General features: G+C 38.3%; 3 protein-coding genes across 6 annotated transcripts; 2 read left to right on the top strand and 1 right to left on the bottom strand.

The window, feature by feature from the left end:
- Window positions 1-141: 141 nt before the first annotated feature.
- On the top strand, window positions 142-4,738 carry LOC122395721 (zinc finger protein 2 homolog). Of its 3 annotated transcripts, XM_043393537.1 has the most exons (10): window positions 142-975; window positions 1,103-1,545; window positions 1,623-1,901; window positions 1,992-2,190; window positions 2,259-2,513; window positions 2,592-2,831; window positions 2,908-3,258; window positions 3,333-3,496; window positions 3,702-3,714; window positions 4,453-4,738. In XM_043393537.1, exons 1-10 carry the CDS (start codon window positions 649-651, stop codon window positions 4,495-4,497), a joined length of 2,316 nt encoding a protein of 771 aa, XP_043249472.1. In that variant the 5' UTR covers window positions 142-648; the 3' UTR covers window positions 4,498-4,738. The 3 variants fall into 3 exon arrangements, with proteins under 3 accessions (XP_043249472.1, XP_043249471.1, XP_043249473.1); XM_043393536.1 differs by having other exon boundaries at window positions 3,702-4,738; XM_043393538.1 differs by having other exon boundaries at window positions 924-975; window positions 1,041-1,545; window positions 3,702-4,738.
- A 1,471-nt stretch (window positions 4,739-6,209) lies between these two features.
- Window positions 6,210-11,638, top strand: LOC122395529. Its single transcript, XM_043393169.1, has 3 exons — window positions 6,210-6,622; window positions 10,244-10,405; window positions 10,957-11,638. The coding sequence occupies exons 1-3, from the start codon at window positions 6,553-6,555 to the stop codon at window positions 11,226-11,228; spliced, it is 504 nt and encodes a 167-aa protein (XP_043249104.1). The 5' UTR covers window positions 6,210-6,552; the 3' UTR covers window positions 11,229-11,638.
- A 2,494-nt stretch (window positions 11,639-14,132) lies between these two features.
- On the bottom strand, window positions 14,133-17,849 carry LOC122395932 (protein germ cell-less). 2 transcript variants are annotated; one of them, XM_043393871.1, is made up of 9 exons: window positions 17,475-17,849; window positions 17,249-17,372; window positions 17,068-17,164; window positions 16,609-16,978; window positions 16,260-16,529; window positions 16,080-16,139; window positions 15,743-15,961; window positions 15,572-15,662; window positions 14,133-15,491 (listed from the first exon to the last, which is right to left on the bottom strand). In XM_043393871.1, the coding sequence occupies exons 1-9, from the start codon at window positions 17,618-17,620 to the stop codon at window positions 15,360-15,362; spliced, it is 1,509 nt and encodes a 502-aa protein (XP_043249806.1). In that variant the 5' UTR covers window positions 17,621-17,849; the 3' UTR covers window positions 14,133-15,359. The 2 variants fall into 2 exon arrangements, with proteins under 2 accessions (XP_043249806.1, XP_043249807.1); XM_043393872.1 differs by lacking the exon at window positions 16,080-16,139 and having other exon boundaries at window positions 14,136-15,491; window positions 17,475-17,848.
- Between the last annotated feature and the right edge of the window lie 1,867 nt (window positions 17,850-19,716).

The following is a 19,716-nucleotide window of genomic DNA, read 5'->3' as shown; positions in this document are numbered from 1 at the left end:
TCCAAACATCGACGATGCGTCGTGTTCGCCACAGTGTACACAGATAAAAAGAAATTACTCAAGGACTCTACTGAATCATACGCGGCAACGATAATGCGTGAAGCATCGAAGGGGATGGTTTTTCGAGCACTATTCTAGTTATCAAAACACCGCGATCGCATAAGACTGAATCAGAGGGAAAGAAAAATGCGAGCCATAGGACCGAAGAAGACAGTTGGATGGTGCATATGTGATTGGCAACGGTATTAAGCAATATCCATGCACATAAGCGGTTACGTGTGGGAACCGGTTCTCTTGAATCGTTACACTTGAAAGGCTAGTTCCAAACGATCGAAACAGCGTAAGGTGAAAGTAGAATGATAAAAGAAAAATTCCGTGTACACAGATCGAAAATTTCCCGCTGAAGTTTGGTCAAAGGCACGTGTAACGTGGCCGCGAGGAAGATGCACGCGTCGTTTATTCCCAATTATAAGATTGAGACCGATGTTTGTCGCGAACTGCCAACTAACCTAATTCGAGACTGATCGTGTATCGCGATCCAAGTCTCTGGCATAAACGTGACTGCGGGTAATAAACTGGTATCGCTGATCCTTCTTCTCGCGAGCTACTAAAAACTCGTAAGGAGTAACAGTTTGGTATTTGTTTACAATGGCTGTGCCCAACAAGTGGGAGAACGCTTGCAGATTATGCTCGGAGGAAAAAAATGAAATGCTGTCAATTTTCGGTAATGAGGGAGTGCAGCGTAAAGTGGCGCAAAAGTTACGTGCCTGTCTACCCGTCTTAGTATATAAAACCGATCCACTGCCAAAGCAAATATGTCAGTTCTGTGCCGCGAGGCTGGACGACGTTTATGAGTTTAGAGAATATTGTCTGAGTGTTTATAAAAGCATGCACTTAAAGTTATTATCGTATAAGAATATCGAGTCTGTTCAAATTTATTTAGACGCAATGAAAAACTCGCCCGATCCTTGTCAGGTATCTTTTAATTAATATATATTTAAATTAATATTTTCACGCATACTGTAGAACCTTTGTTTCAGTTTCATTCGACTGAGTCGGAAGATATAATTCTATGCCTGAACAACGATTTTCCAATTTTCAGGCGCAATTGTGGAGGGAGAAAGCAAGAGCACCGCCACCTTTAGTACCTTTGCCAGCCTCGCTGCCAGTCGATTGTCCATCTGCGCCAACAGATATTAGTCAGGAACATCCAAATGCTTGTATCGAATCTTTACCCGAAGTACCTTGCGAAGTGGAGATCAAGGAAATGAATACAGAATCGATATTAGAAACCGATGTTAATATTTACAATGACAAAGGCAAGCTGTACAAGACGGACGCGATAGTGGAAGATACTACGAATTCGTTGAAAGAAGAGAATAACGATTCGCAACAAGAAGTAGAGGTAAAGAGGGAAGAAAAGCGAACAAGTATATTAGAACAGGTACTAATGGGTAGAGTAACAATCAATGATAGAAATGATTTAAATTCAAAGGAAAAGCTATCTTCTAAATGGTGGTGTGCTCCTTGCAATAGTTACTACAAGTAAGTTGCTATTAATGTAAATAATTACTCGCTAATTACGCAAACGATCATTTCTACTAATTTTGTATTTATTACAGAACGAAAGAGAGTTTAGTGAAGCATATGCAATTACATTGTCCAAGAAAATACACGTGTAGAAAATGTTCTATGTGTTTCGAGTTGGTAGAAGATTTAGCTAAACACGAAGCTACCAGTCATTTGAAAGTGACAGTAGATTTTTATAGAAGCGATAAAGATTGTGATCAATGCGATAGACAATTTGTTAGCTGGGAAATGTTAAAGCAACACAGGCTACGCGATCATTTAGGTCAAGCAATCGAAATCGGGACCAATACATGGTGCTCGTTATGCAATAGGTTGTATTTTATTTTTCGTCCATCTATGGCTATATTGCTGTAGTTTGAATTTTCGTTGTTACGTACGATCGTATGAAATTTTCTTTCTAGATTTTTCCCAAGCGTAGAAGCTTATCAGAATCATACACAATTGCACGAAGTTAGTAACCACACGTTGACGAAAACAGCACAATCGGCGGTAGAACAACAAGTAGTGACAATTCTGAAAACCGAGGAACCTTCGAAGGAAGTGAAGAGAGAACATTTTGTAGAAGCTAGCAAATCGCTTACGTGCCCTACTTGCGGAAAGGTAGGAAACGCGTATATTTTTTACTAATGTATTAAGCATAGATTATATTTTTTCTGTTTTGTATGCAGGTCTGTACTCAGCAAAGTGCATTGTCAAATCATATGCGTACCCATGAACCTAAGAGACATAAATGTGATATATGCGGACGATCTTTTGGACTTTTTATACGTTTAGCAGCACACAGAATGAGCGAACATAGCCAACAGCCTACAATGTCTCCTGTTACGGCTAGCGTCGAACAAGAAGAAGCATTAAATGCTGAAAGAGAAGCCAGAGAAGCGAGGGTCGCTAGAACTCGTACAAGAACCAGAACATATTCGGAGGTTCGGTTCTATCTATTTAAAACGCAATTGACACATCGTTTTTCACATAAAAATATACTTGAACATTGTGATTTGTAGATGATGGAAAGGACAGATACTCCCAATCACGATGAACCATCTGCAAAAAACAATGCATCTCTAAATACCAGTGCATTTAAGAACGTGGCAAGATGTGGAATATGTTTGCAATGGTTTAGCGATCACACTACAATGTTAACACATTTGCAAACGCATTCAGACAACTACACTTGCAAGAATTTTACTTGCCACATATGTAAAAAATCTTTCAAGGAGAAATGGCAATTATTTAGACACGAGGTATGCGTCGATTATTCATATATATATTTTTTTTCTTTTTTTTTTTATATGATTTTTAATATATTTCACTTGACAGATGTCTCATAAACGTAACGAGTCTGTGCCAATGTACATATGCAGTGTATGCAATAAATCATTCACCGACAAGAATACATACAAAATACATCAGAAGACACACATTGTTGATAAAACATATCACTGTTCAAAGTGTAATAAAATATTTTTCAAAGAAGTGTCAATGTTGACGCATCAATGCACGGCAGACACGCTGTTTGGTAAAAAGGGTGTTCCTTCAAAGTCCTTGGAAAAAACTGGACCGTTGAATACCGGTAAAAGGTACAAATGCTCCAAGTGCAATGCATCCTTCGGTAGTTTTCAATCAAAGAATTCTCATATGAGAGTACACATGGAAGGTTCGCATACGACGGTAAGTTTTACGAGATTTCCCTAGATTTAATTACCCTGTACATTTAATACCGTTTTTCTATTTTGTTTGCATAGGTTCGAAAGCATGAAATACAAGCGGAGGTGGAAGAAGAAGCTATGCCAAAATTAAGTCCTCAAACATCTGTTGAATATGCAATGCCTATCGAACCAAAAGTGGAGATAAGTGAAGAAAGTACACCGGCTCCTGTCAAACGAACCCTCATTAGGACAACTGGCGGGTAAGATTTTAATTGATTCTGTAGAAAATTTTGTAGAGAAAAAGACGTAGCGCAACGAAGCGAGTGTCAAGCAACTATAATTTTACGTCGAAAAGGTCTCGTGCTCAAACGATTAATTATCTACTGGTATGGAGTTGGAAAATATGTAGTTTAAGATGGTTGTGGTCTTATCGTTACAGATATTAATATTAGTTATTTTTTTTAGATATCGCTGCGGGGTATGTCAGTCTCCATTTGTTTTACGAGAATTAGCAGTCGCACACTTGAGATCTGCGCATCCATTGATGCCGTATCAATGTCCATATTGTAAAAAACGATTCACGACTCAGTACACGTTCACGCATCATATTAAAACAGATCACCTTGACGAGCACGAGAATTGAATCATAAGAGTTACTACTAGCTCTAATATGCCAAACGGTCCTTATACCATAAACTATGCCTCGTTGATGTGGTAATTTTTGTTCATATACAAAATATTTATGGTCATCTTATAGAATAACCTATACGATTATTTCCGAAGTTTGAGAACATTAACAAAGTTTGTTGATGTAAAAAATGTTCGTACGAGAGGGGGGTGTCGTCATTGACTGTGTACATCATTGACTGTTCTATCTAAAAAAAAAAATCTGTTTCTACTATACGACGGTCTCCTCCGATTCGAATGTATCTTTTGCCAACAGTGTTTTTAATATCTCCTCAATGTTCGGAAATGACGGAGTCAGCTTTTTTTTATAAGAATCATGCTGTATATAACAGTTATCGGTTTCGTGCTGAAGCTGTATTGTTTTGTAATTTGGCATACTAGTTCCTGATCAAATAATTGGCCTTAAACAACGTTTTGTAGTTCTATTTCGTAAAAAGCGAAAAAATATATATAATACATTCGTAAATAAATATAAATTGTTTTGAATGAGATATACTTTTTAATAAACTTTAAGTATCATTTATTATAGGAGACTGGAATAGGATTAGTACTTATACTGAACGTGCCTGTTTAAGTACTGTGTCAGTCCTACACAAATTTTTTTAGTAAAATCAACTATGAACGCCGAAAAGAGAAAAATATCGTATTAGATATTGTATATCTCGTTGGCAAATAGTTTTACGAAATCATATAGACGTGTTATCTGTTCGTATATTCGTTAGCATCGTCAGACATTCCTTTTCTTTAGTGAAATTGAAGAAATTAAAAGAAAGAAAAAAGAAAAAAAAAATAAAACTCAACTATCATTTCATAATATCCACGTTGACTTCTTGTATAGAAACTTAGGGATTAATAGTCGGCAAGTAATTCTGTAATCGCGCTGTACATTTTTATCTTTATTTTATTTTATATATAGTGTATTTACAATAAAATCGCTGTAAAGAAAAGCTCTGTACGCTTATTGAATAAATTTTTATTACGGAACAAGAATGTTCTGTTGTAAAAATTTACCTATTTTGTACGGTTTTATAAATGGACCAAGTTCACACAGATACGTATAATTTTGATTTAACTTGTATCAATTGTTTACCGTTTCGTGAAATACTATTGTTTTTAATATTTTTAATATTTATTTCATATGTACATGTAGTATATATTCAAGCTCATTATCGACGAAGCTCTGAAATACATAGTATAAAAAAGCAGTGACAGATGACGCTGCAAGTATCTATATCGTAGGGTCGAGATTCGCGGGCTCGTCCACACTGCCTGCAAGCTCACATGGAGCATAAGCATGCAGCTTGTGTAAACTCGCCGCATAAGTCATGCGCGCGCAGCGCAGCATGGCCGGGCGCGTCCTCGATACATATTTTCCATGCTTTTTATTTACATTTTCCTGTACCTTTCCTCAGATTTGTTCACACAATTAGCAAGTTCTAAACGATTACTGGAAGCGATTCTTATTTCAATATTGCGGTAAAATGTGCAGTGTGGGCGAGACCGGAAATCTCGAGCCCACAACACAATATGTTGGACACAGTATGCGATAAATAAACAACTATTATTTATAACAAAGAGATTGTATGTCTTAATATGTCTTCTTCGCATACATATATTTCGTATAGTATATCCGACTACACCTAAGTAGGTATGTACCTACATACATCGAACTCTGGCTATTGCAAGCTGTCTGGCTATAATCGGTCATTACTACTTGGCGAACCACAGTTTGTAATCTAAAAGTATGTTGAGTTTATTTGTTGAACATCTTAAATGGAAATACGTCTAGAATGCTGGTACACGAAACTGCGCAGAAAATTACAATCACTGATATCGACAATCGTTGAAGCTGTTACATAATTTTGAACTTTATCATGTATCGAAATGAACCAGAATATGGTAGTAAAGCGGTACCGGGCATACAGAAAACAGTAATTGAAATTGCAATGAAAAAATTCACTCGCAGTATTCTGTCTCGATATGTTTAAACGAAGGGAGAAAAAATTGTAAATATCTAAAGAGAAATTTGAACGTTGAATCGGAAAATTTCATAGATTGTTCGAATGTTAATTTTCGATAAAAACGAAATGATTGTTTGTTTCGTAATTTCCGTTAATCGGAATATTTTCGAGAAAGAATAGTGAAAGAATAGCGAGGATACGTGGGGTAACGAAAGCTGGCTGTGTACGGGCAGCGGGGTACGGTGGTGAACGGCGGGTAGTCGTAAAGCGCATGGAAAAACCAGAGGGGGCAGATCTGCCGCATAGCCGAGGGAAACCCATCGGATTCTCGTCAGACGCGACGCGTCCGCGATCACGCACGGTGCATCACGCGAGAAAGAAGAAGGTCCGTTGCGTTCGTTCAGTCATTTCGGACGTGGAAAACAGGGAAGAGCACTTTGCTTGTACATCAAGCACTGCCATCCAACGAATTTTCCCCATTCTTCGTTCAACTATTCTCTTTGGTCGCTGTTAAATTCTCGTTGTGGATTTGCAACACGAAAGCTAACCAACCGATCGGATCCACCGATTGCGTGCCAACTTTCCATGCAGCGAGGGTGGAGGCAACACGTCCGAAGTGACTGACTGCAACGCGATTGGCTGAAGCACATGGTCCGGTGATTGTGACCATGATTGCAAATCGTCTCACGCCGATCGTCGCCCTCGTCCTCGTGGTCCTGCTTTCGTCCGTCCACCACGGTGAGTGAAACCTTTCGCGCCTTTCTTTCTTTCTTTTCGTTTCTAATTGCGTCTAACTCGTGGCAATACACGAAATTTCTTATCTTGGCGAATCTGCATTATGTAACTGCGGGCCAAACAAAATCGGATCCTGCTTTAGCGACCTATTTTCCAATCTGCATTCTGAATTACCGATCGATGTATCGGAATGTTCTCTTTGTTAGTTCGCATCGCGACTTTCCAATCTTTCGCTGGCATCGGTCGACATAATTAAAACGTAAAATATCTAACGTCTTCTTTCGAACATGTCTCATCCGTGCTTTTAAGTTGTTTGCGAAACAAACAGTCGAAAAGTCGTTGCGAGCAAAAACGATTATGTCGTCGATCGATGTTTATCTTCTACTCGGGGGAAGGAAAAACGGCCGTTATCTACATGAAATAAAATGACGCGCAAGTTGGAGCGCAATGCGGTACCGATGAGAAAACTAACCCCGTATCTGTACAGGTAACGAAAAAGTCTCGACGCGCCATCATCATTTTACACTTTATTACGCGCGTTAAAAATCGTTTGTGTCCCGTTCACGAGACGAAAGTTGCGCGAACAATAGAAAAAGATACCAAAAGGGTGGCAATATTGATTTTGGGTTACATAAAGACCACGATAGAGGTTTCGTTGTTCGCAGCCGCTGATCTCAAAACATGGGCATCGTCTACCGTCTCGTTTTCGCGCGCTATTCCCCCCTAATTGCACAGAAACGACATGAAAGCTCGAAAATTGGACTTGATCGTGTCTCGAGGGAAGAAAATGGAAATTATCGCGAACAGAGAGAAAGAATTAGTTTGAAGGAAGACGGTGCTGGTTGGATTTGCCCTGTAGAGGATTACGGTGTTCCGAATGCTCGTCAGGGAACTCGTACGATGGTAGGAGCACTTGTGGTACTTCCCGGCGTTTGCCTGGAACCAAGTGTACTCAATTTCTAAATTGAATCTAATTATAAAAGGTAAATCGCGTGGAAAGGAAACAGGTCAACGGAAATCAGAAGCTGTGATTCTGTCGCACGGAATGGTAAAATTATATGAAACGGCAGGTATGTAAGTACGTTCGATCTAGTACTTACACGAAGTTACTAAAATCGAGTACAAGTCGAGTTTATAAAACGTGGTAACAGTGGCGGTAGAAAATGTTGACCAAAGAGATGGAAGGAAACTTTGGTATACATATGTATAACTTGCGATTGGACATTTATTTATTCGCAGAAATAATGGATGAAAGGATAAATTAAAAAGCGACAAAGTTTGTAAAGGGCACAGTTGGAGGGTGGACCAGAGAGAAACAGGCCGAGTAATAAACGATAGAACGGAATTGCGTTGATGGAAATTGAAAAAGAAAAGATCGAGGAGGGGGTTTGGCAGAATGGCGGGCAATTTAATACAAGAATGATTTTTATCGGTCGCTGCAGTTTGTTGAAATTTAGAATTTTTGGTTCATAGAACCTGGTTTCCGCGAGAGGGTTATCGAGCGACCCACTTTCTCCCCTCTCTCCCGTTGCATTCTCTCATACTCTCCTTCACCGAATTCTATTCTCCGTACACCGCGTGGTACCGTGACCAAGGGGACGTTTCTCGCGTTAACCTTGCCTTATCGACGAATTTTTAATAAAATCCACGTTGCTGTGTCGCGCCAACGCAAACACAGCATCTTGCCACCGTTTACTCAAACTACTTATTTTACTTATTTATTTATTTATTTATTTATTCATTCATTGTACAGGTAAAAAGGAAAACTAAACGAAGCAAACCTGGATGGAGAAATAAATGGACCACTATAGAAATATTATCTGCCAGACAATCAAACGTACATAGCTGACTTTTAACTCGTCAGTTTCTTTCCAAAGGAATTCGGTTTTCCGCGTAGCGCCTTTGCGTACCTTGGTTCTTTTACGTAACCATTGTAAAACTTTAAACAGAATCTCGAAATTAAATTTCGAGACAATGTTCCATTGTTCGGTCAATTCACTGGTCAACATTATTTGAAAAGAGCCAGACTGGTACTAGTGATTAAAGGTACTTTAGAATTGTCAACGTATCGATGGATCATTTGTCGATAAAAAGGTGCGGAAACAGTATCGGTAAACGTTTCTCGTGACATGTAAAAATGTTCTAAAGAAAGTAGCAATTGATAAAAATGGAAATCTTTAGACGAACTTGGATCGTCGAGTAACAGCGAAACATATGTACCCTACATAAGTACAAGTCCTTCGAGTGTATTTTTCATTCGGATTCTATAGAATGATTTTCGTTCGATCGTGATCGCCGCGGATGTGTAAAGGAGAAAGACCGAGCTCGGTCGAACCGTTCGTTTTCAGTTTCTGTCGATTACATAAGGATCCGCAATGTCACGCAGCGCTTGTTGGTTCCTCACGCGACTCGCCCCTACCGTCTGCTACCCCAGCCGGCTTGCCCTATTTACTGCTGATCGAACGTCTCGCGTGCTTTCAAATGTCATTCAAGGGAGCCTTCACACTCCTGATCAATGTTTTCACACCTTTGTCGATGAAGCGGTACAAAGCCTTCCTTTATGTCACAGCGACTCTTTAACTCTTTCGACCGATCTTAGGCCGAAGTTGTTACGAAATGTTACGTACACGGTTGTCGTTGAAAAGTTAGCAACTATGTATAGGGGAGTAAAGATTTCCTTTCTCGTTTCTCTTCCACTGTAATAGGTAATTTATTTTCGATTCAAGCGTATGAATCTAAACAAACGCTGTAATACTATCCGATCGTAAGAGACGTAAGAAGAAAAGTTGTTGATAATTTGATAGAGAACCAACAGTCGAGAACAGTAAGTAGGGTTCTTGTAGAAATTTCGTCCAGCGTATTTCAACCTACAGTTCTATTTCCTCGTGAGTGTATCAGTAGGTCATCGCGCGCATTGGTCGGGGTCTTCCTGCTCGATATCAGCTGGTGCTGTAACCGGACTCGTTGGGAGGGTGAATGGGGTTGCGTTGTGACGTCACAACGCGGCAGGGCCGTAGCCAATCACCGGCACTTTGCTACACCGAGCGTGAAACCAACTCCGTCTTGGAACGAGTCGAATGTTCCTTGATATTTTCTTTTTCTTTCTATAGGGAATAACAAGCTGCATCCATTAGCACACATAATTTCATTTCTACAGAAAAAAAAAGAAAGTATAATAATTAGATAATCGGATTATGTTTCCCCTATGAATTATATTTTGTCATATACCGGGTTGTTTACGACAAGTAATTCGCATTTATAGATCAAATAAGCGATACAAAAGACGTCACTTAGCTTTGCCGTTATTAAATTAATCTGAGATTACTGTTTCTCTTTCTAGAATCCGATTCTAATTCCCTATGCCTTCTATCCACGCTACTCACGCAAAGTAACAATTTTCTCGATAAAATTGTAGCGATAAGGTGGTAGAACGTAGGCAGCCTCGTCTTACAATATAGATTTAACGGTTCTTCCATGTTCTGACCTACCTTATCCTAATCGATACGATATTTTGTGGCTCGTTGTAAATACATACACTCCTTTTTCGAACTTTTACTTTCGTCCAAGCTTTTCCACGAACGTACAAATTGATAATATGCTAACAAACTGTTACTCGTTTTTCAGGTGAAGCAATAATATGCTACCAATGCAACAGCGAATACGATCCAAGGTGCGGCGATCCATTCGATCCGTACAGTCTAGGAACCGTGAACTGCAGTTTTCAACCACGGTTGGAGCATCTGAATCATCTGGAACCTTCTCTCTGTCGAAAGATCAGCCAAAAAGGTACATCGAGAATCAGAGTAAATTTCGAGAGTCGTGCATAATTATTCAGGGAATTTATTTTAAACGTAAAAAGTTATACATATGGAAAAAAATACTTTGGAAAAGAATGAAATTTTTGATCATCGTGCATCGGTATTTGTTGTCGAATAAGGGTAAACGATCGACTGCATTGCGGTGTCCTCTTACCCTAAAACCTCTGACCTCCAACCTCTCTAGGTAGCAAAAATAATTACCCAGGTATGGCACTGCCTTTTACACTCGCGACCCAACACCAACACCTACATATGTACATATGTATATGCGAGAATCTCTCTGATTCTCTCTGTTAAAAGAAATACAGCTGATCAAGACTTTATATTTTATATGTGGCTTATATGTAGAAAGAAAAGAAAGCTAAATAATGTCTTGTTAATAATTTTGACCGCGGCAACAGCGAAACTCTGCAAGAAATATTACTAAATAAAATAATCGATAGATATTCGATGTGTAACCGTAACCGTAACCGTAACCGTAACCGTAACCGTAATCGTGTGATTTTAATCGGTTTTCAGTGTACGGGAAAATCAGGGTTGTCAGAGGTTGCGGATACCTCTCGGACGAAAAGGACAATGCCGAATGTGTGAGGAGGTCAGGCACACACGACGTTCTGGCGTTTTACTGCTCATGCACCGGTGATCTCTGCAACTCGGCCGAAAGCCGCACGCCGTCCTTTTTACTACCGTTTACGTCTCTGTTCGCGGTGATACTCGCAGCGCCGAGTTTCCTCCTTTCTTACCCGTTCGCAATACCCATCTTAACCTTCCCTTACTTTTCCATAGCCTAAAAGATGCGGACACGACACTCGACGACGCCTAATTCGATATAGAGACCGTTCGGATCCGGCCCAACTCGTTTTCGTCCGATTTCCATCTCGTCCCTGATAACAAACGACGCTCCGCGAGGAATATTGGACAGCGATCGGTTCGATTCTCCAACGACAGAGAACGCGCGTCGCGCATCGAATCGAACGCTTTTCTTTCTTCTTATTAAAATTAGCGACGAAACACGACTCGGGAACCGTGATCGTTAACGAGTTGGTTACAGTCAACAATCACCGATGTGTCGCTCTTATTTTTCGACACCGGATGCTCAATCGAGAGAGTGGAAGAGCACAACGTACGAAGACAACGGATCCGGGATTCGAACAATTCGTAAAACAACAACAACAACAACAACAACAACAAGAACAACAAACCTGTAGTCAAATTATAAAACAGTAGTCGTAACGGTGATACAAACTGCCAGATACAATATGCAACAGTGTACTCGAGTAGTAAAATTCTTGGAGAAAATTCCAAGGGGAATTAAAAAAGGACACATACACACACAGAAACACGGCCTCCGCGTGAAACCACCCTGCGTCTCTCGTATAAGCGTAGAAAGTAAATAATTGAAATACCTACGAGAACTAAAACCTCAAGGATATAATATATAATAAATAAATAAATAAATAAATAAATAAATAAATAAATAAATAAATAGATATATATCGAGTAGCGGCATCGCGAATACATACATTCGCACGTTTGTACGCTGCTGCAGAAACAGAGAAATAAATATATATTATATTTTATGGGGAAGAAAGCAGAAATGGAATTGCACGCAAGAAGGATATTACAGCTTATTTTTAGAGAAGTAACGTCGGGTCGCTGTCGCGAACGCGCGTTATCGCGACAAGAATATTGTCGATCGTTGGTGTACGCGGGACTGCAAGTGAAATACATATCGTCCGTGCGTATATGTATATTTTGCCAAGTAATTACGAGAAAACGACGGTTCTGCCGTTACGATCGCGACCCGTGTTCCGCTGATTTTTTGCAATAAAATGCTGTCCGTAAACGATAGACGGTAGCGAAAGCTCGCGTAAGGAAAACTGATATGCGCGCGTTTGTGTGTGTCTGTCTGTCTGTCTGTCTGTCTGTCTGTCTGTCTGTCTGCTGGCTGTTGTCTGCCGTCTGCCTGTGTGATACGTGAATATGTTCGCGCGGCTGCGTGGATGCGTGTGCCTCCTGTGTAGTAGGTACTTACTTACTTACGTGTACGCGCGTCAAACAAAACGCTATAAACTTTACAAATAGTTGGTTCACGAGACGTCGACTGTTGCTACTACTTCTTCGACCGTAGCGAAAAAACTAAAATACAAAAAAAAAAACATGAAAAACACGTTGAAAAAAAATAACGTACATACACACAGAGGTGTAACCAATCGTAACGATTGTAGAATCGTCGATGGAGAATGTAGAGGGTAAAGTAGAACGCTTATTGAACAAACAAACAAACAAAAAACAAAAAAAACGAACACATGTCTCACCGCAGTACCTAAATTAATCGCCCGCCGCTGCCGCTGTTGTCACCGTGTCCTGTCACCATCATCGTTACACTATTATTGCGGTTGCTATTACTACTACCATTACAGTCGGTACCACGGCTATCGTTGCTATTATTACCAACGTAATTATTATTTTTATTCTTGTTATTTGTTCTTCTTGTACGACAGTGTTTTTTATTATCGTTAATTATTGGTAAAAGCAACAACGGACTACGAGACGGGATTAAGAGATCGAAACGAGCTTGATGGTTTCGATTAAATTTCGATTCACCTCGGACTGCGGATGAGCATACGAACAAGCAAGCACGGAGTTTGAAATCCTTAAAAACCATTGACTCGCGTTCTTTTCATACACGTCCAGTAAAAAGTTGCACGCGTCACGCAGCTTGCTTCGGAAGAATGGCGTTCAAAGATGAAAGCAGTTCCACGTACTTACTTACTTACATACATAATATATTCACGTTCAATTTATGCTCCTCTTTCCCCACCCGTTTTAGGGACGAGAATGCATGTTTCGTTCAAAGCAATAAACGAAGATAATTAGAATCAGTGAAAAAATGAAAAATAAGAAAATAGTAAAAAGTACTTTGTTATGTTCGGTAAAAAGTCCTTCGTTATGAAACTCGCTTCGTACATATCGTCCAACCATAATCACCCAACAACATACTTCAGTAAAACGAAACTACTGGCGACACTGCCTCCTATCCCAAGCATATCGAGTGAGAGTGAGAGAGAAAACGGTAACGAGGAAAATATTGTATCATCCGTTTAATATGTTTGTTTTTTTTTTATCACATGCATACATACATATGCGTATGTATGTATGTATGTATGTTGTGTTCAATTAGCAAAATATACCAAGCATCCTCTGAAAGGTATCAAAAGAACGTTTCCGTCAAATTTATTCAATTTCGTTGTAATACTTGCCCATATGATGTATCAATATTGCATTGTACGCATCGATCATTATGTACAGAGAATATTCTGCCAATAAAGTGTTGAATGGTTACCAAAAAAGAAACAAGGAAAGATGGAAATAATTTAAATGAAAATATAAACGCAAACTCCTCGAGTATTGTCGCGACTGCGCAGATAAATTACATTATCGATCGATGATTTGAATATTAATGAATATGTAGATCAACGATGAGATGAGTGACTCGCACAACCTTCCCTCATAATAATTATTCTACCAAAATTTCCGAGGTATTTGATAAACAACTAAAATGTCAAACTATATTTATTTTTATTTATCTTAGATGTTGCTTGTAAGTAATAATTATGGTTTCAAGCGAGGAAACTTTCGTTTAAATCCATCCGTGACGATGAAGAAAATTGGGACACGATGGGATACGGTGGATCAATTTGTACGAAATCATTTTTATCTCCGCAAATGAAATACCAGGCACGACAAAGGTAAGGAATAAATCATAATGCACTAAGATACTACACAAAACTCGTTATATTTTTTCATCGAGATATTAATTTCAAATTAATAACGCATGTCGAGTCGAGTGTAGAAAATTCTTTTAATCCCTAAGCCGAATAATTTCGTATATAATTATCCCTAGATAGATAGTAAGTAAAAATGTAAAATGTTACATTTATAGAATGAGTTAGCACCGCATAGAGTAAGTTGGTTACAGAATCGAAGGTACGTTTTTGTTACGCGTCGTTTAGTTGAAAATGTTGTGCAGTAAATGTTTCGAAAACTAAAAGTATATAAATTGTTGGTGGCATTGAACGGTGAAACGGTACCTGCACTCGTTTATTATACAGAATATTCTCTTTCGATTGGTATTTACAAGGCACAAAGGTCCAACATTTCGATAGCGAATCGAGCGATTTCGAATTGCGCGGATCAACTTGTTTTTCTTTCATTCATCCTTCTTTCGTATGAAAATGCCAAGTATGAGAAATTGATGGATTAATCCAACTCGTTATCAGTATCAACATCATGGTATAAATATATGTATAAATGCACAAACAGTGAAACCAAATGGCTTTAATACTGTGGCGTATCGTACGATATTTCCTAGTTGAATTTTTCTGGGAGGAAAAATATAACGTTTTAGAATTTTAATACTCTCGACCCCGTGATTGAATTTAATTCCCCTCTATGTCGCGAATCAAGTAACTTTTGTTTTAAAACATTTAGCACATTACACATCACCCCCGTCAGTTGGAACTTTTTAAATAGCTTTTACGTAATTCTATTTATATAAATGTTAAGTTTACGTTAACAGAAAATAAGTATCTGGGATGTACTATTAAAAAGTATACATATACTAAAACAAGTAAGAGTTGCTTCGTACTAATGCCGCGAATCTGATCGGTCGACTAGAAAATGTTTAGTTTCTGCAAGTTTTAACGAGTAATTGGTATCTCGCGAAATCTAAACGTAGATCCGAATATTCTTTTCTTTTTTTTCTTTCTTTTTCAATCAAGAAGCATTAATTATTAAGTAACACTTACTCGTAAATGAATCGTTATGAAATAAAAAAAACAGCCGGATTATGAAATAAGCGTACAATTATTGGGGTTGAATGGTTTTGAAAATTGAAGGAATAGCGAAGATTCAGAGTGCTAAGTATCCGAGTATATGATTATATCGGCCGAACTTTCCTCTTCCGTGGATACCAAAGGTGTTACCACTTGCATATTTACCGATATATACAATGGATAAGTAAGTTCTTTATCCAAAGTCATCAGTTGTTTCTATAATTTGAAATAGATTGTTTTTTTTAGCCATGTTATACATTCAGAGTGGAAGAGAGTAATATTTGGGAATTACTTACTTCCTGGTTTTTGTGAAGCGATAACTTGAGCATACCCGAACTCTGAATATGTTTTTCTTGACGTTGTTCATCCAATGAAATTAAACTTACTCTGTAAAAAGTATTTTTGTTAAATCTAATTAAAAAATATTACGAATGAACTTTGATTAGGAATGATTAGGAGGTACTCGCTTTAAAATTATATTGCGCATGTTATGATTAGCTATAACGTGGTCCGTATCTAGCCTATGATTTCTTTTAAGCCGCAAAGTGGTACTGTCCAAGTACACAACCAAATCTAATCCAAACTGAAATGCTGTCCATCTCCAAATATGTACGCCAGCTTCTCCGATGCACCTTCCGCAACGGTAACATTCGCGGGAAAATTCTTCCTCGCTCATTTGTTTTGGTCTACGATGTTAAAGAAAAATATCGTGGTGCTTTAACATCTTCCGAACGATATTTTTACTTGTCAATTACATTTTTTACCGCGCTATTATAATACGAGTAGAAAAATGATGATAGATACCTAGAGTGGGTCGACAAATATAGAAGTAGGTTTTTCAGAGCGATCATTCGGCCTGTCAAGCTGGATACAAAAAGGAAGAGGGGAGAAAAGGATACACGTATTCGGGAATCTCTACTATGTTCAACGTCCTAAACATAGATCGGAGATATATTTAGAAACTATATATATTTCACAACTTACCCTTGATCCTTATTCGCATCTATTCTTAATAAATGTAACCATTGTTCTTTATATGCATTATGCAACCATTCGTGCGGTATTAAATTATCACTATATAGAACTTTAACATCTTGGTCGTGTAACAAAAGATATTTCATTCTCAATGCTTTAAAAGGTGCTGCAAATTTTTTCCCCTCTTCCGTCGTAAGGAAGGGTTTCGTCCACTTGTGATTTCGAAAGTATTCGTCGATTTGAAGCGTTTCTTCTGTATTATGCACATGAATAAACAACCTGGATCAGAATTTATTATTATAACAAAAACGGTACCGTATATACATATAAATCTCGTTTGTTGCGTTTCGTTACTCACCATACTCGTAGCCTCATATATATGCAAAACTCTGTTTGCATGGCGATCAATTCGGGACTAGCGATTAACTCTGCCATTAGATCGGGTGTGATTTCTTTTAAAAATGTTGGATGTAACCATCCGTATCCCAAGAGATTTACTTCCAACCAACGTTTGGCCGCAGCTTTCACCACTGGTACACCGTACAATACAGCTGCATTATAGAAAGGAACAACCGTTTTTATATTCGTCGTCTCCACCATTATGTCCGTGCATTGGTCGATCAGTCCTTGTAACTGGAATAACGTGGAAGTGGCCAAAATTGATATGACATCTTTTGGTTCCAAACTGACTTCGTCTTGGTAAAAGGAACCAAACACTGTCAGAAGAGCTGAAAATATTTAGAATTAAATGGAATCTAATAATAAGATAATTTACAAATTATCCAAACAGCAAATTTGTATAACTAGCAACATTTACAATCCAATGTGATATTAGCATCCGCGATTACTAAGCTAATGACCGATTCGTTGGCTTCCCTCCAAGACCCTGAAAACATACTCGCGAAATATGGGCTCTGAAAAAACAATTCACGCATGTATTTAATACAAAGGAATTATACATATACATACATATATATATATCAAAGAGAAGACTTTACCTGACTGATGTATACTTTGTGTAATCTCCATGCTTTCCCTAACACGAGTACAGTTATATCGCTGCCTTTTTCTTCTTGAAATAATGTTTTATATATGTATTGTGCTGTTGTCAGTAATTTTCTTCTAAACAAAAAATACATAATAAAACATCGTGTACCACCATTGACAACACATTAATTCAATAGCTATAAAGAATTGTTGATGAAAAATTGCGTTCACGCGTACTTTTTCGGCGTTTGAAGAGTGCGATCGATGTAATCCGATTCGGAATCAAAATCATCTTCCTCGATGCACTTTCGTTTACGACCACGGTACACGGAATGCACCGCATTGTTTGACATGGACGCAATTCTACTCGCATAACTTCCCATTTTGCCACGTTTTTAATAAAAATGCGAAATTTCAGATCTGACTATCGATGAAACTTTAAGAATCCTTGACATTGTTTTGCAACGAGGACAACTGTACCTACATACGCAATACACCACGGCGTTCAGTATGCAGAGAATAAAGACTGCATAGGTATCCCGTCCCGTAAAAGCCTGCCCTGTAGCGTGTCCAAGTATGAACGCACCGCACCACACCACGCATGTATAAACATGTAAACACGTGACGTAACGATAGATGCGCGATGATGATACAGTAAACGGGGATACGATACAGTCACACCACACTATTCGTCAACAGAATCCCTCACACGATTCTTCTCCCGAAATTGGACACTTTTTAAGTGACCGATATTGTATACATACATATAATGTTAACCTTAAAAGGATTATGTATATTGTATCGTATTGCAACGCTATCGTAGTCGTACAAAGCGTTTCGTTCTACGTTATCCCACCGTTTCAGAGACTGTTTCTAGTCAAATACATAGTATCGATAGATATGTTTGTACAAATACGAACTTGAAAAAAATAATTTTATGGAACCGAACGCCGTAACATCATTTCACCGGTGTATTTTAATTGAATCTACGTTACATACGGTGCAACTCTATTCTTATCACAGCATAGAAAAAGAAACAAAAATAAAAGAGTAATGGAAACAAAAGATTATGAAACACGATAATTTTATTCGAAACTTTCGATGCTAAATTTAAATAATTACTATAAATGCCGATAAGTTGGGTATAGCATAAACTATACAGATCGAACAATCAATGAAATGGGCATAATTTAACGAGCGTAACGCAGATTATTAGATTAGATTTTCAGCAAATCGGAGTAAAATATTCATAGACGATGGTTCGTGATGTGAAAAATGGAAAATCTTAGAGAATTTAGTTGAGAATTGAACTCGAAAAGTTCGTAAATTAATCCCAGGAATGGCATACAGGTATCCTTGAATCTTGCCAAATGTCCCGGCTATATTCTTAAACTCTAAAAGTTCATATATTAATCCCAGGAAAGGCGTAATTATCAAAATAACGAGCAGTAGGAGCATTAAAAGTAGTGGTACATTATAATGGCGGAAGGATATTTATTGTGGCACCATCTACGGCAAAACGTCCAAGTTTGTCCAGAAATAGTTCGTTATTCCGACGCTAGATGGCGCCCAAACGCACAATCGATGGCCAAATAACCGTTTGTTTGTGTTTATTTATTTATTTGTTTATTAACAATAGCAAACCGTCTGTTAGGCTTACGTGTCCCTTTGGTTAGTACATAAAAATTAACAGTTTTAATTCCACTTGTATCCACATATATTTTTTCTCGAAGGATGCGCGAGTAGGGTACCGTCGGTGCTTTTCTGGCACCTCTGCGATGGAATAAAAACGCATCGATGATAACAAACACTTGGAAGAATTGGGTGTTTGATTTTTAGATCTCGCATCATGTTATTCCACGGTTCCTTCGCAAGAGGTGCGAAGGACCACGGTATGCGATCCACGGTACTACCACAGACGAGGTACTAATTAAAAATGTTAATTTTATGTACTACCCAAAAGGGACGCAAGGAAGTCTAAGAGAGGCTCGACAGCTCGACTATTCCTAATAGATAAATAAATAAAAAGAAACAGCTATTTTTCAATCTATCGTGTGTTGGGGCGCCATCCAGCGTCGGGGCAGACGAACTATTTCTTAACAAACTTGGGCATTCTGCCGTAGATGGTAGCAGAATCGTAAGGTGGCGCGTACTTTTGAATTTAAAAATAATCAGCTATGAAGTAAGTTTATTAAATGGGCTGACGTTGCCGTTCCATGAATCCTGCTCGAGAACAACTGTATGCAACTGTTTGTTTTTGATTTGTAAATGCATTAAAAATCTTACCCGAGCTTGACGGACCACTTCGGATCAAGTGCTGCCTCGTAATAATAACATCATACTTTCCTGCTTTATTTAAAATTTCCTTTAATCGTTTTCTAGTCTCGGATAACACTTGGTTACTTTTTCTGTTATTTAACTAAAATATTCAAAATATTATTTACATGTATCGGAATTAATTGTTAGAACATAATAAGAT

This window comes from Colletes gigas, unplaced genomic scaffold (genome assembly GCF_013123115.1).
Source record: "Colletes gigas isolate AHSC1104 unplaced genomic scaffold, ASM1312311v1 Colletes_gigas_Sc00006, whole genome shotgun sequence".
Taxonomy (NCBI): Eukaryota; Metazoa; Arthropoda; class Insecta; order Hymenoptera; family Colletidae; genus Colletes; species Colletes gigas.
This window is presented reverse-complemented; position numbering and strand designations above follow the sequence as displayed.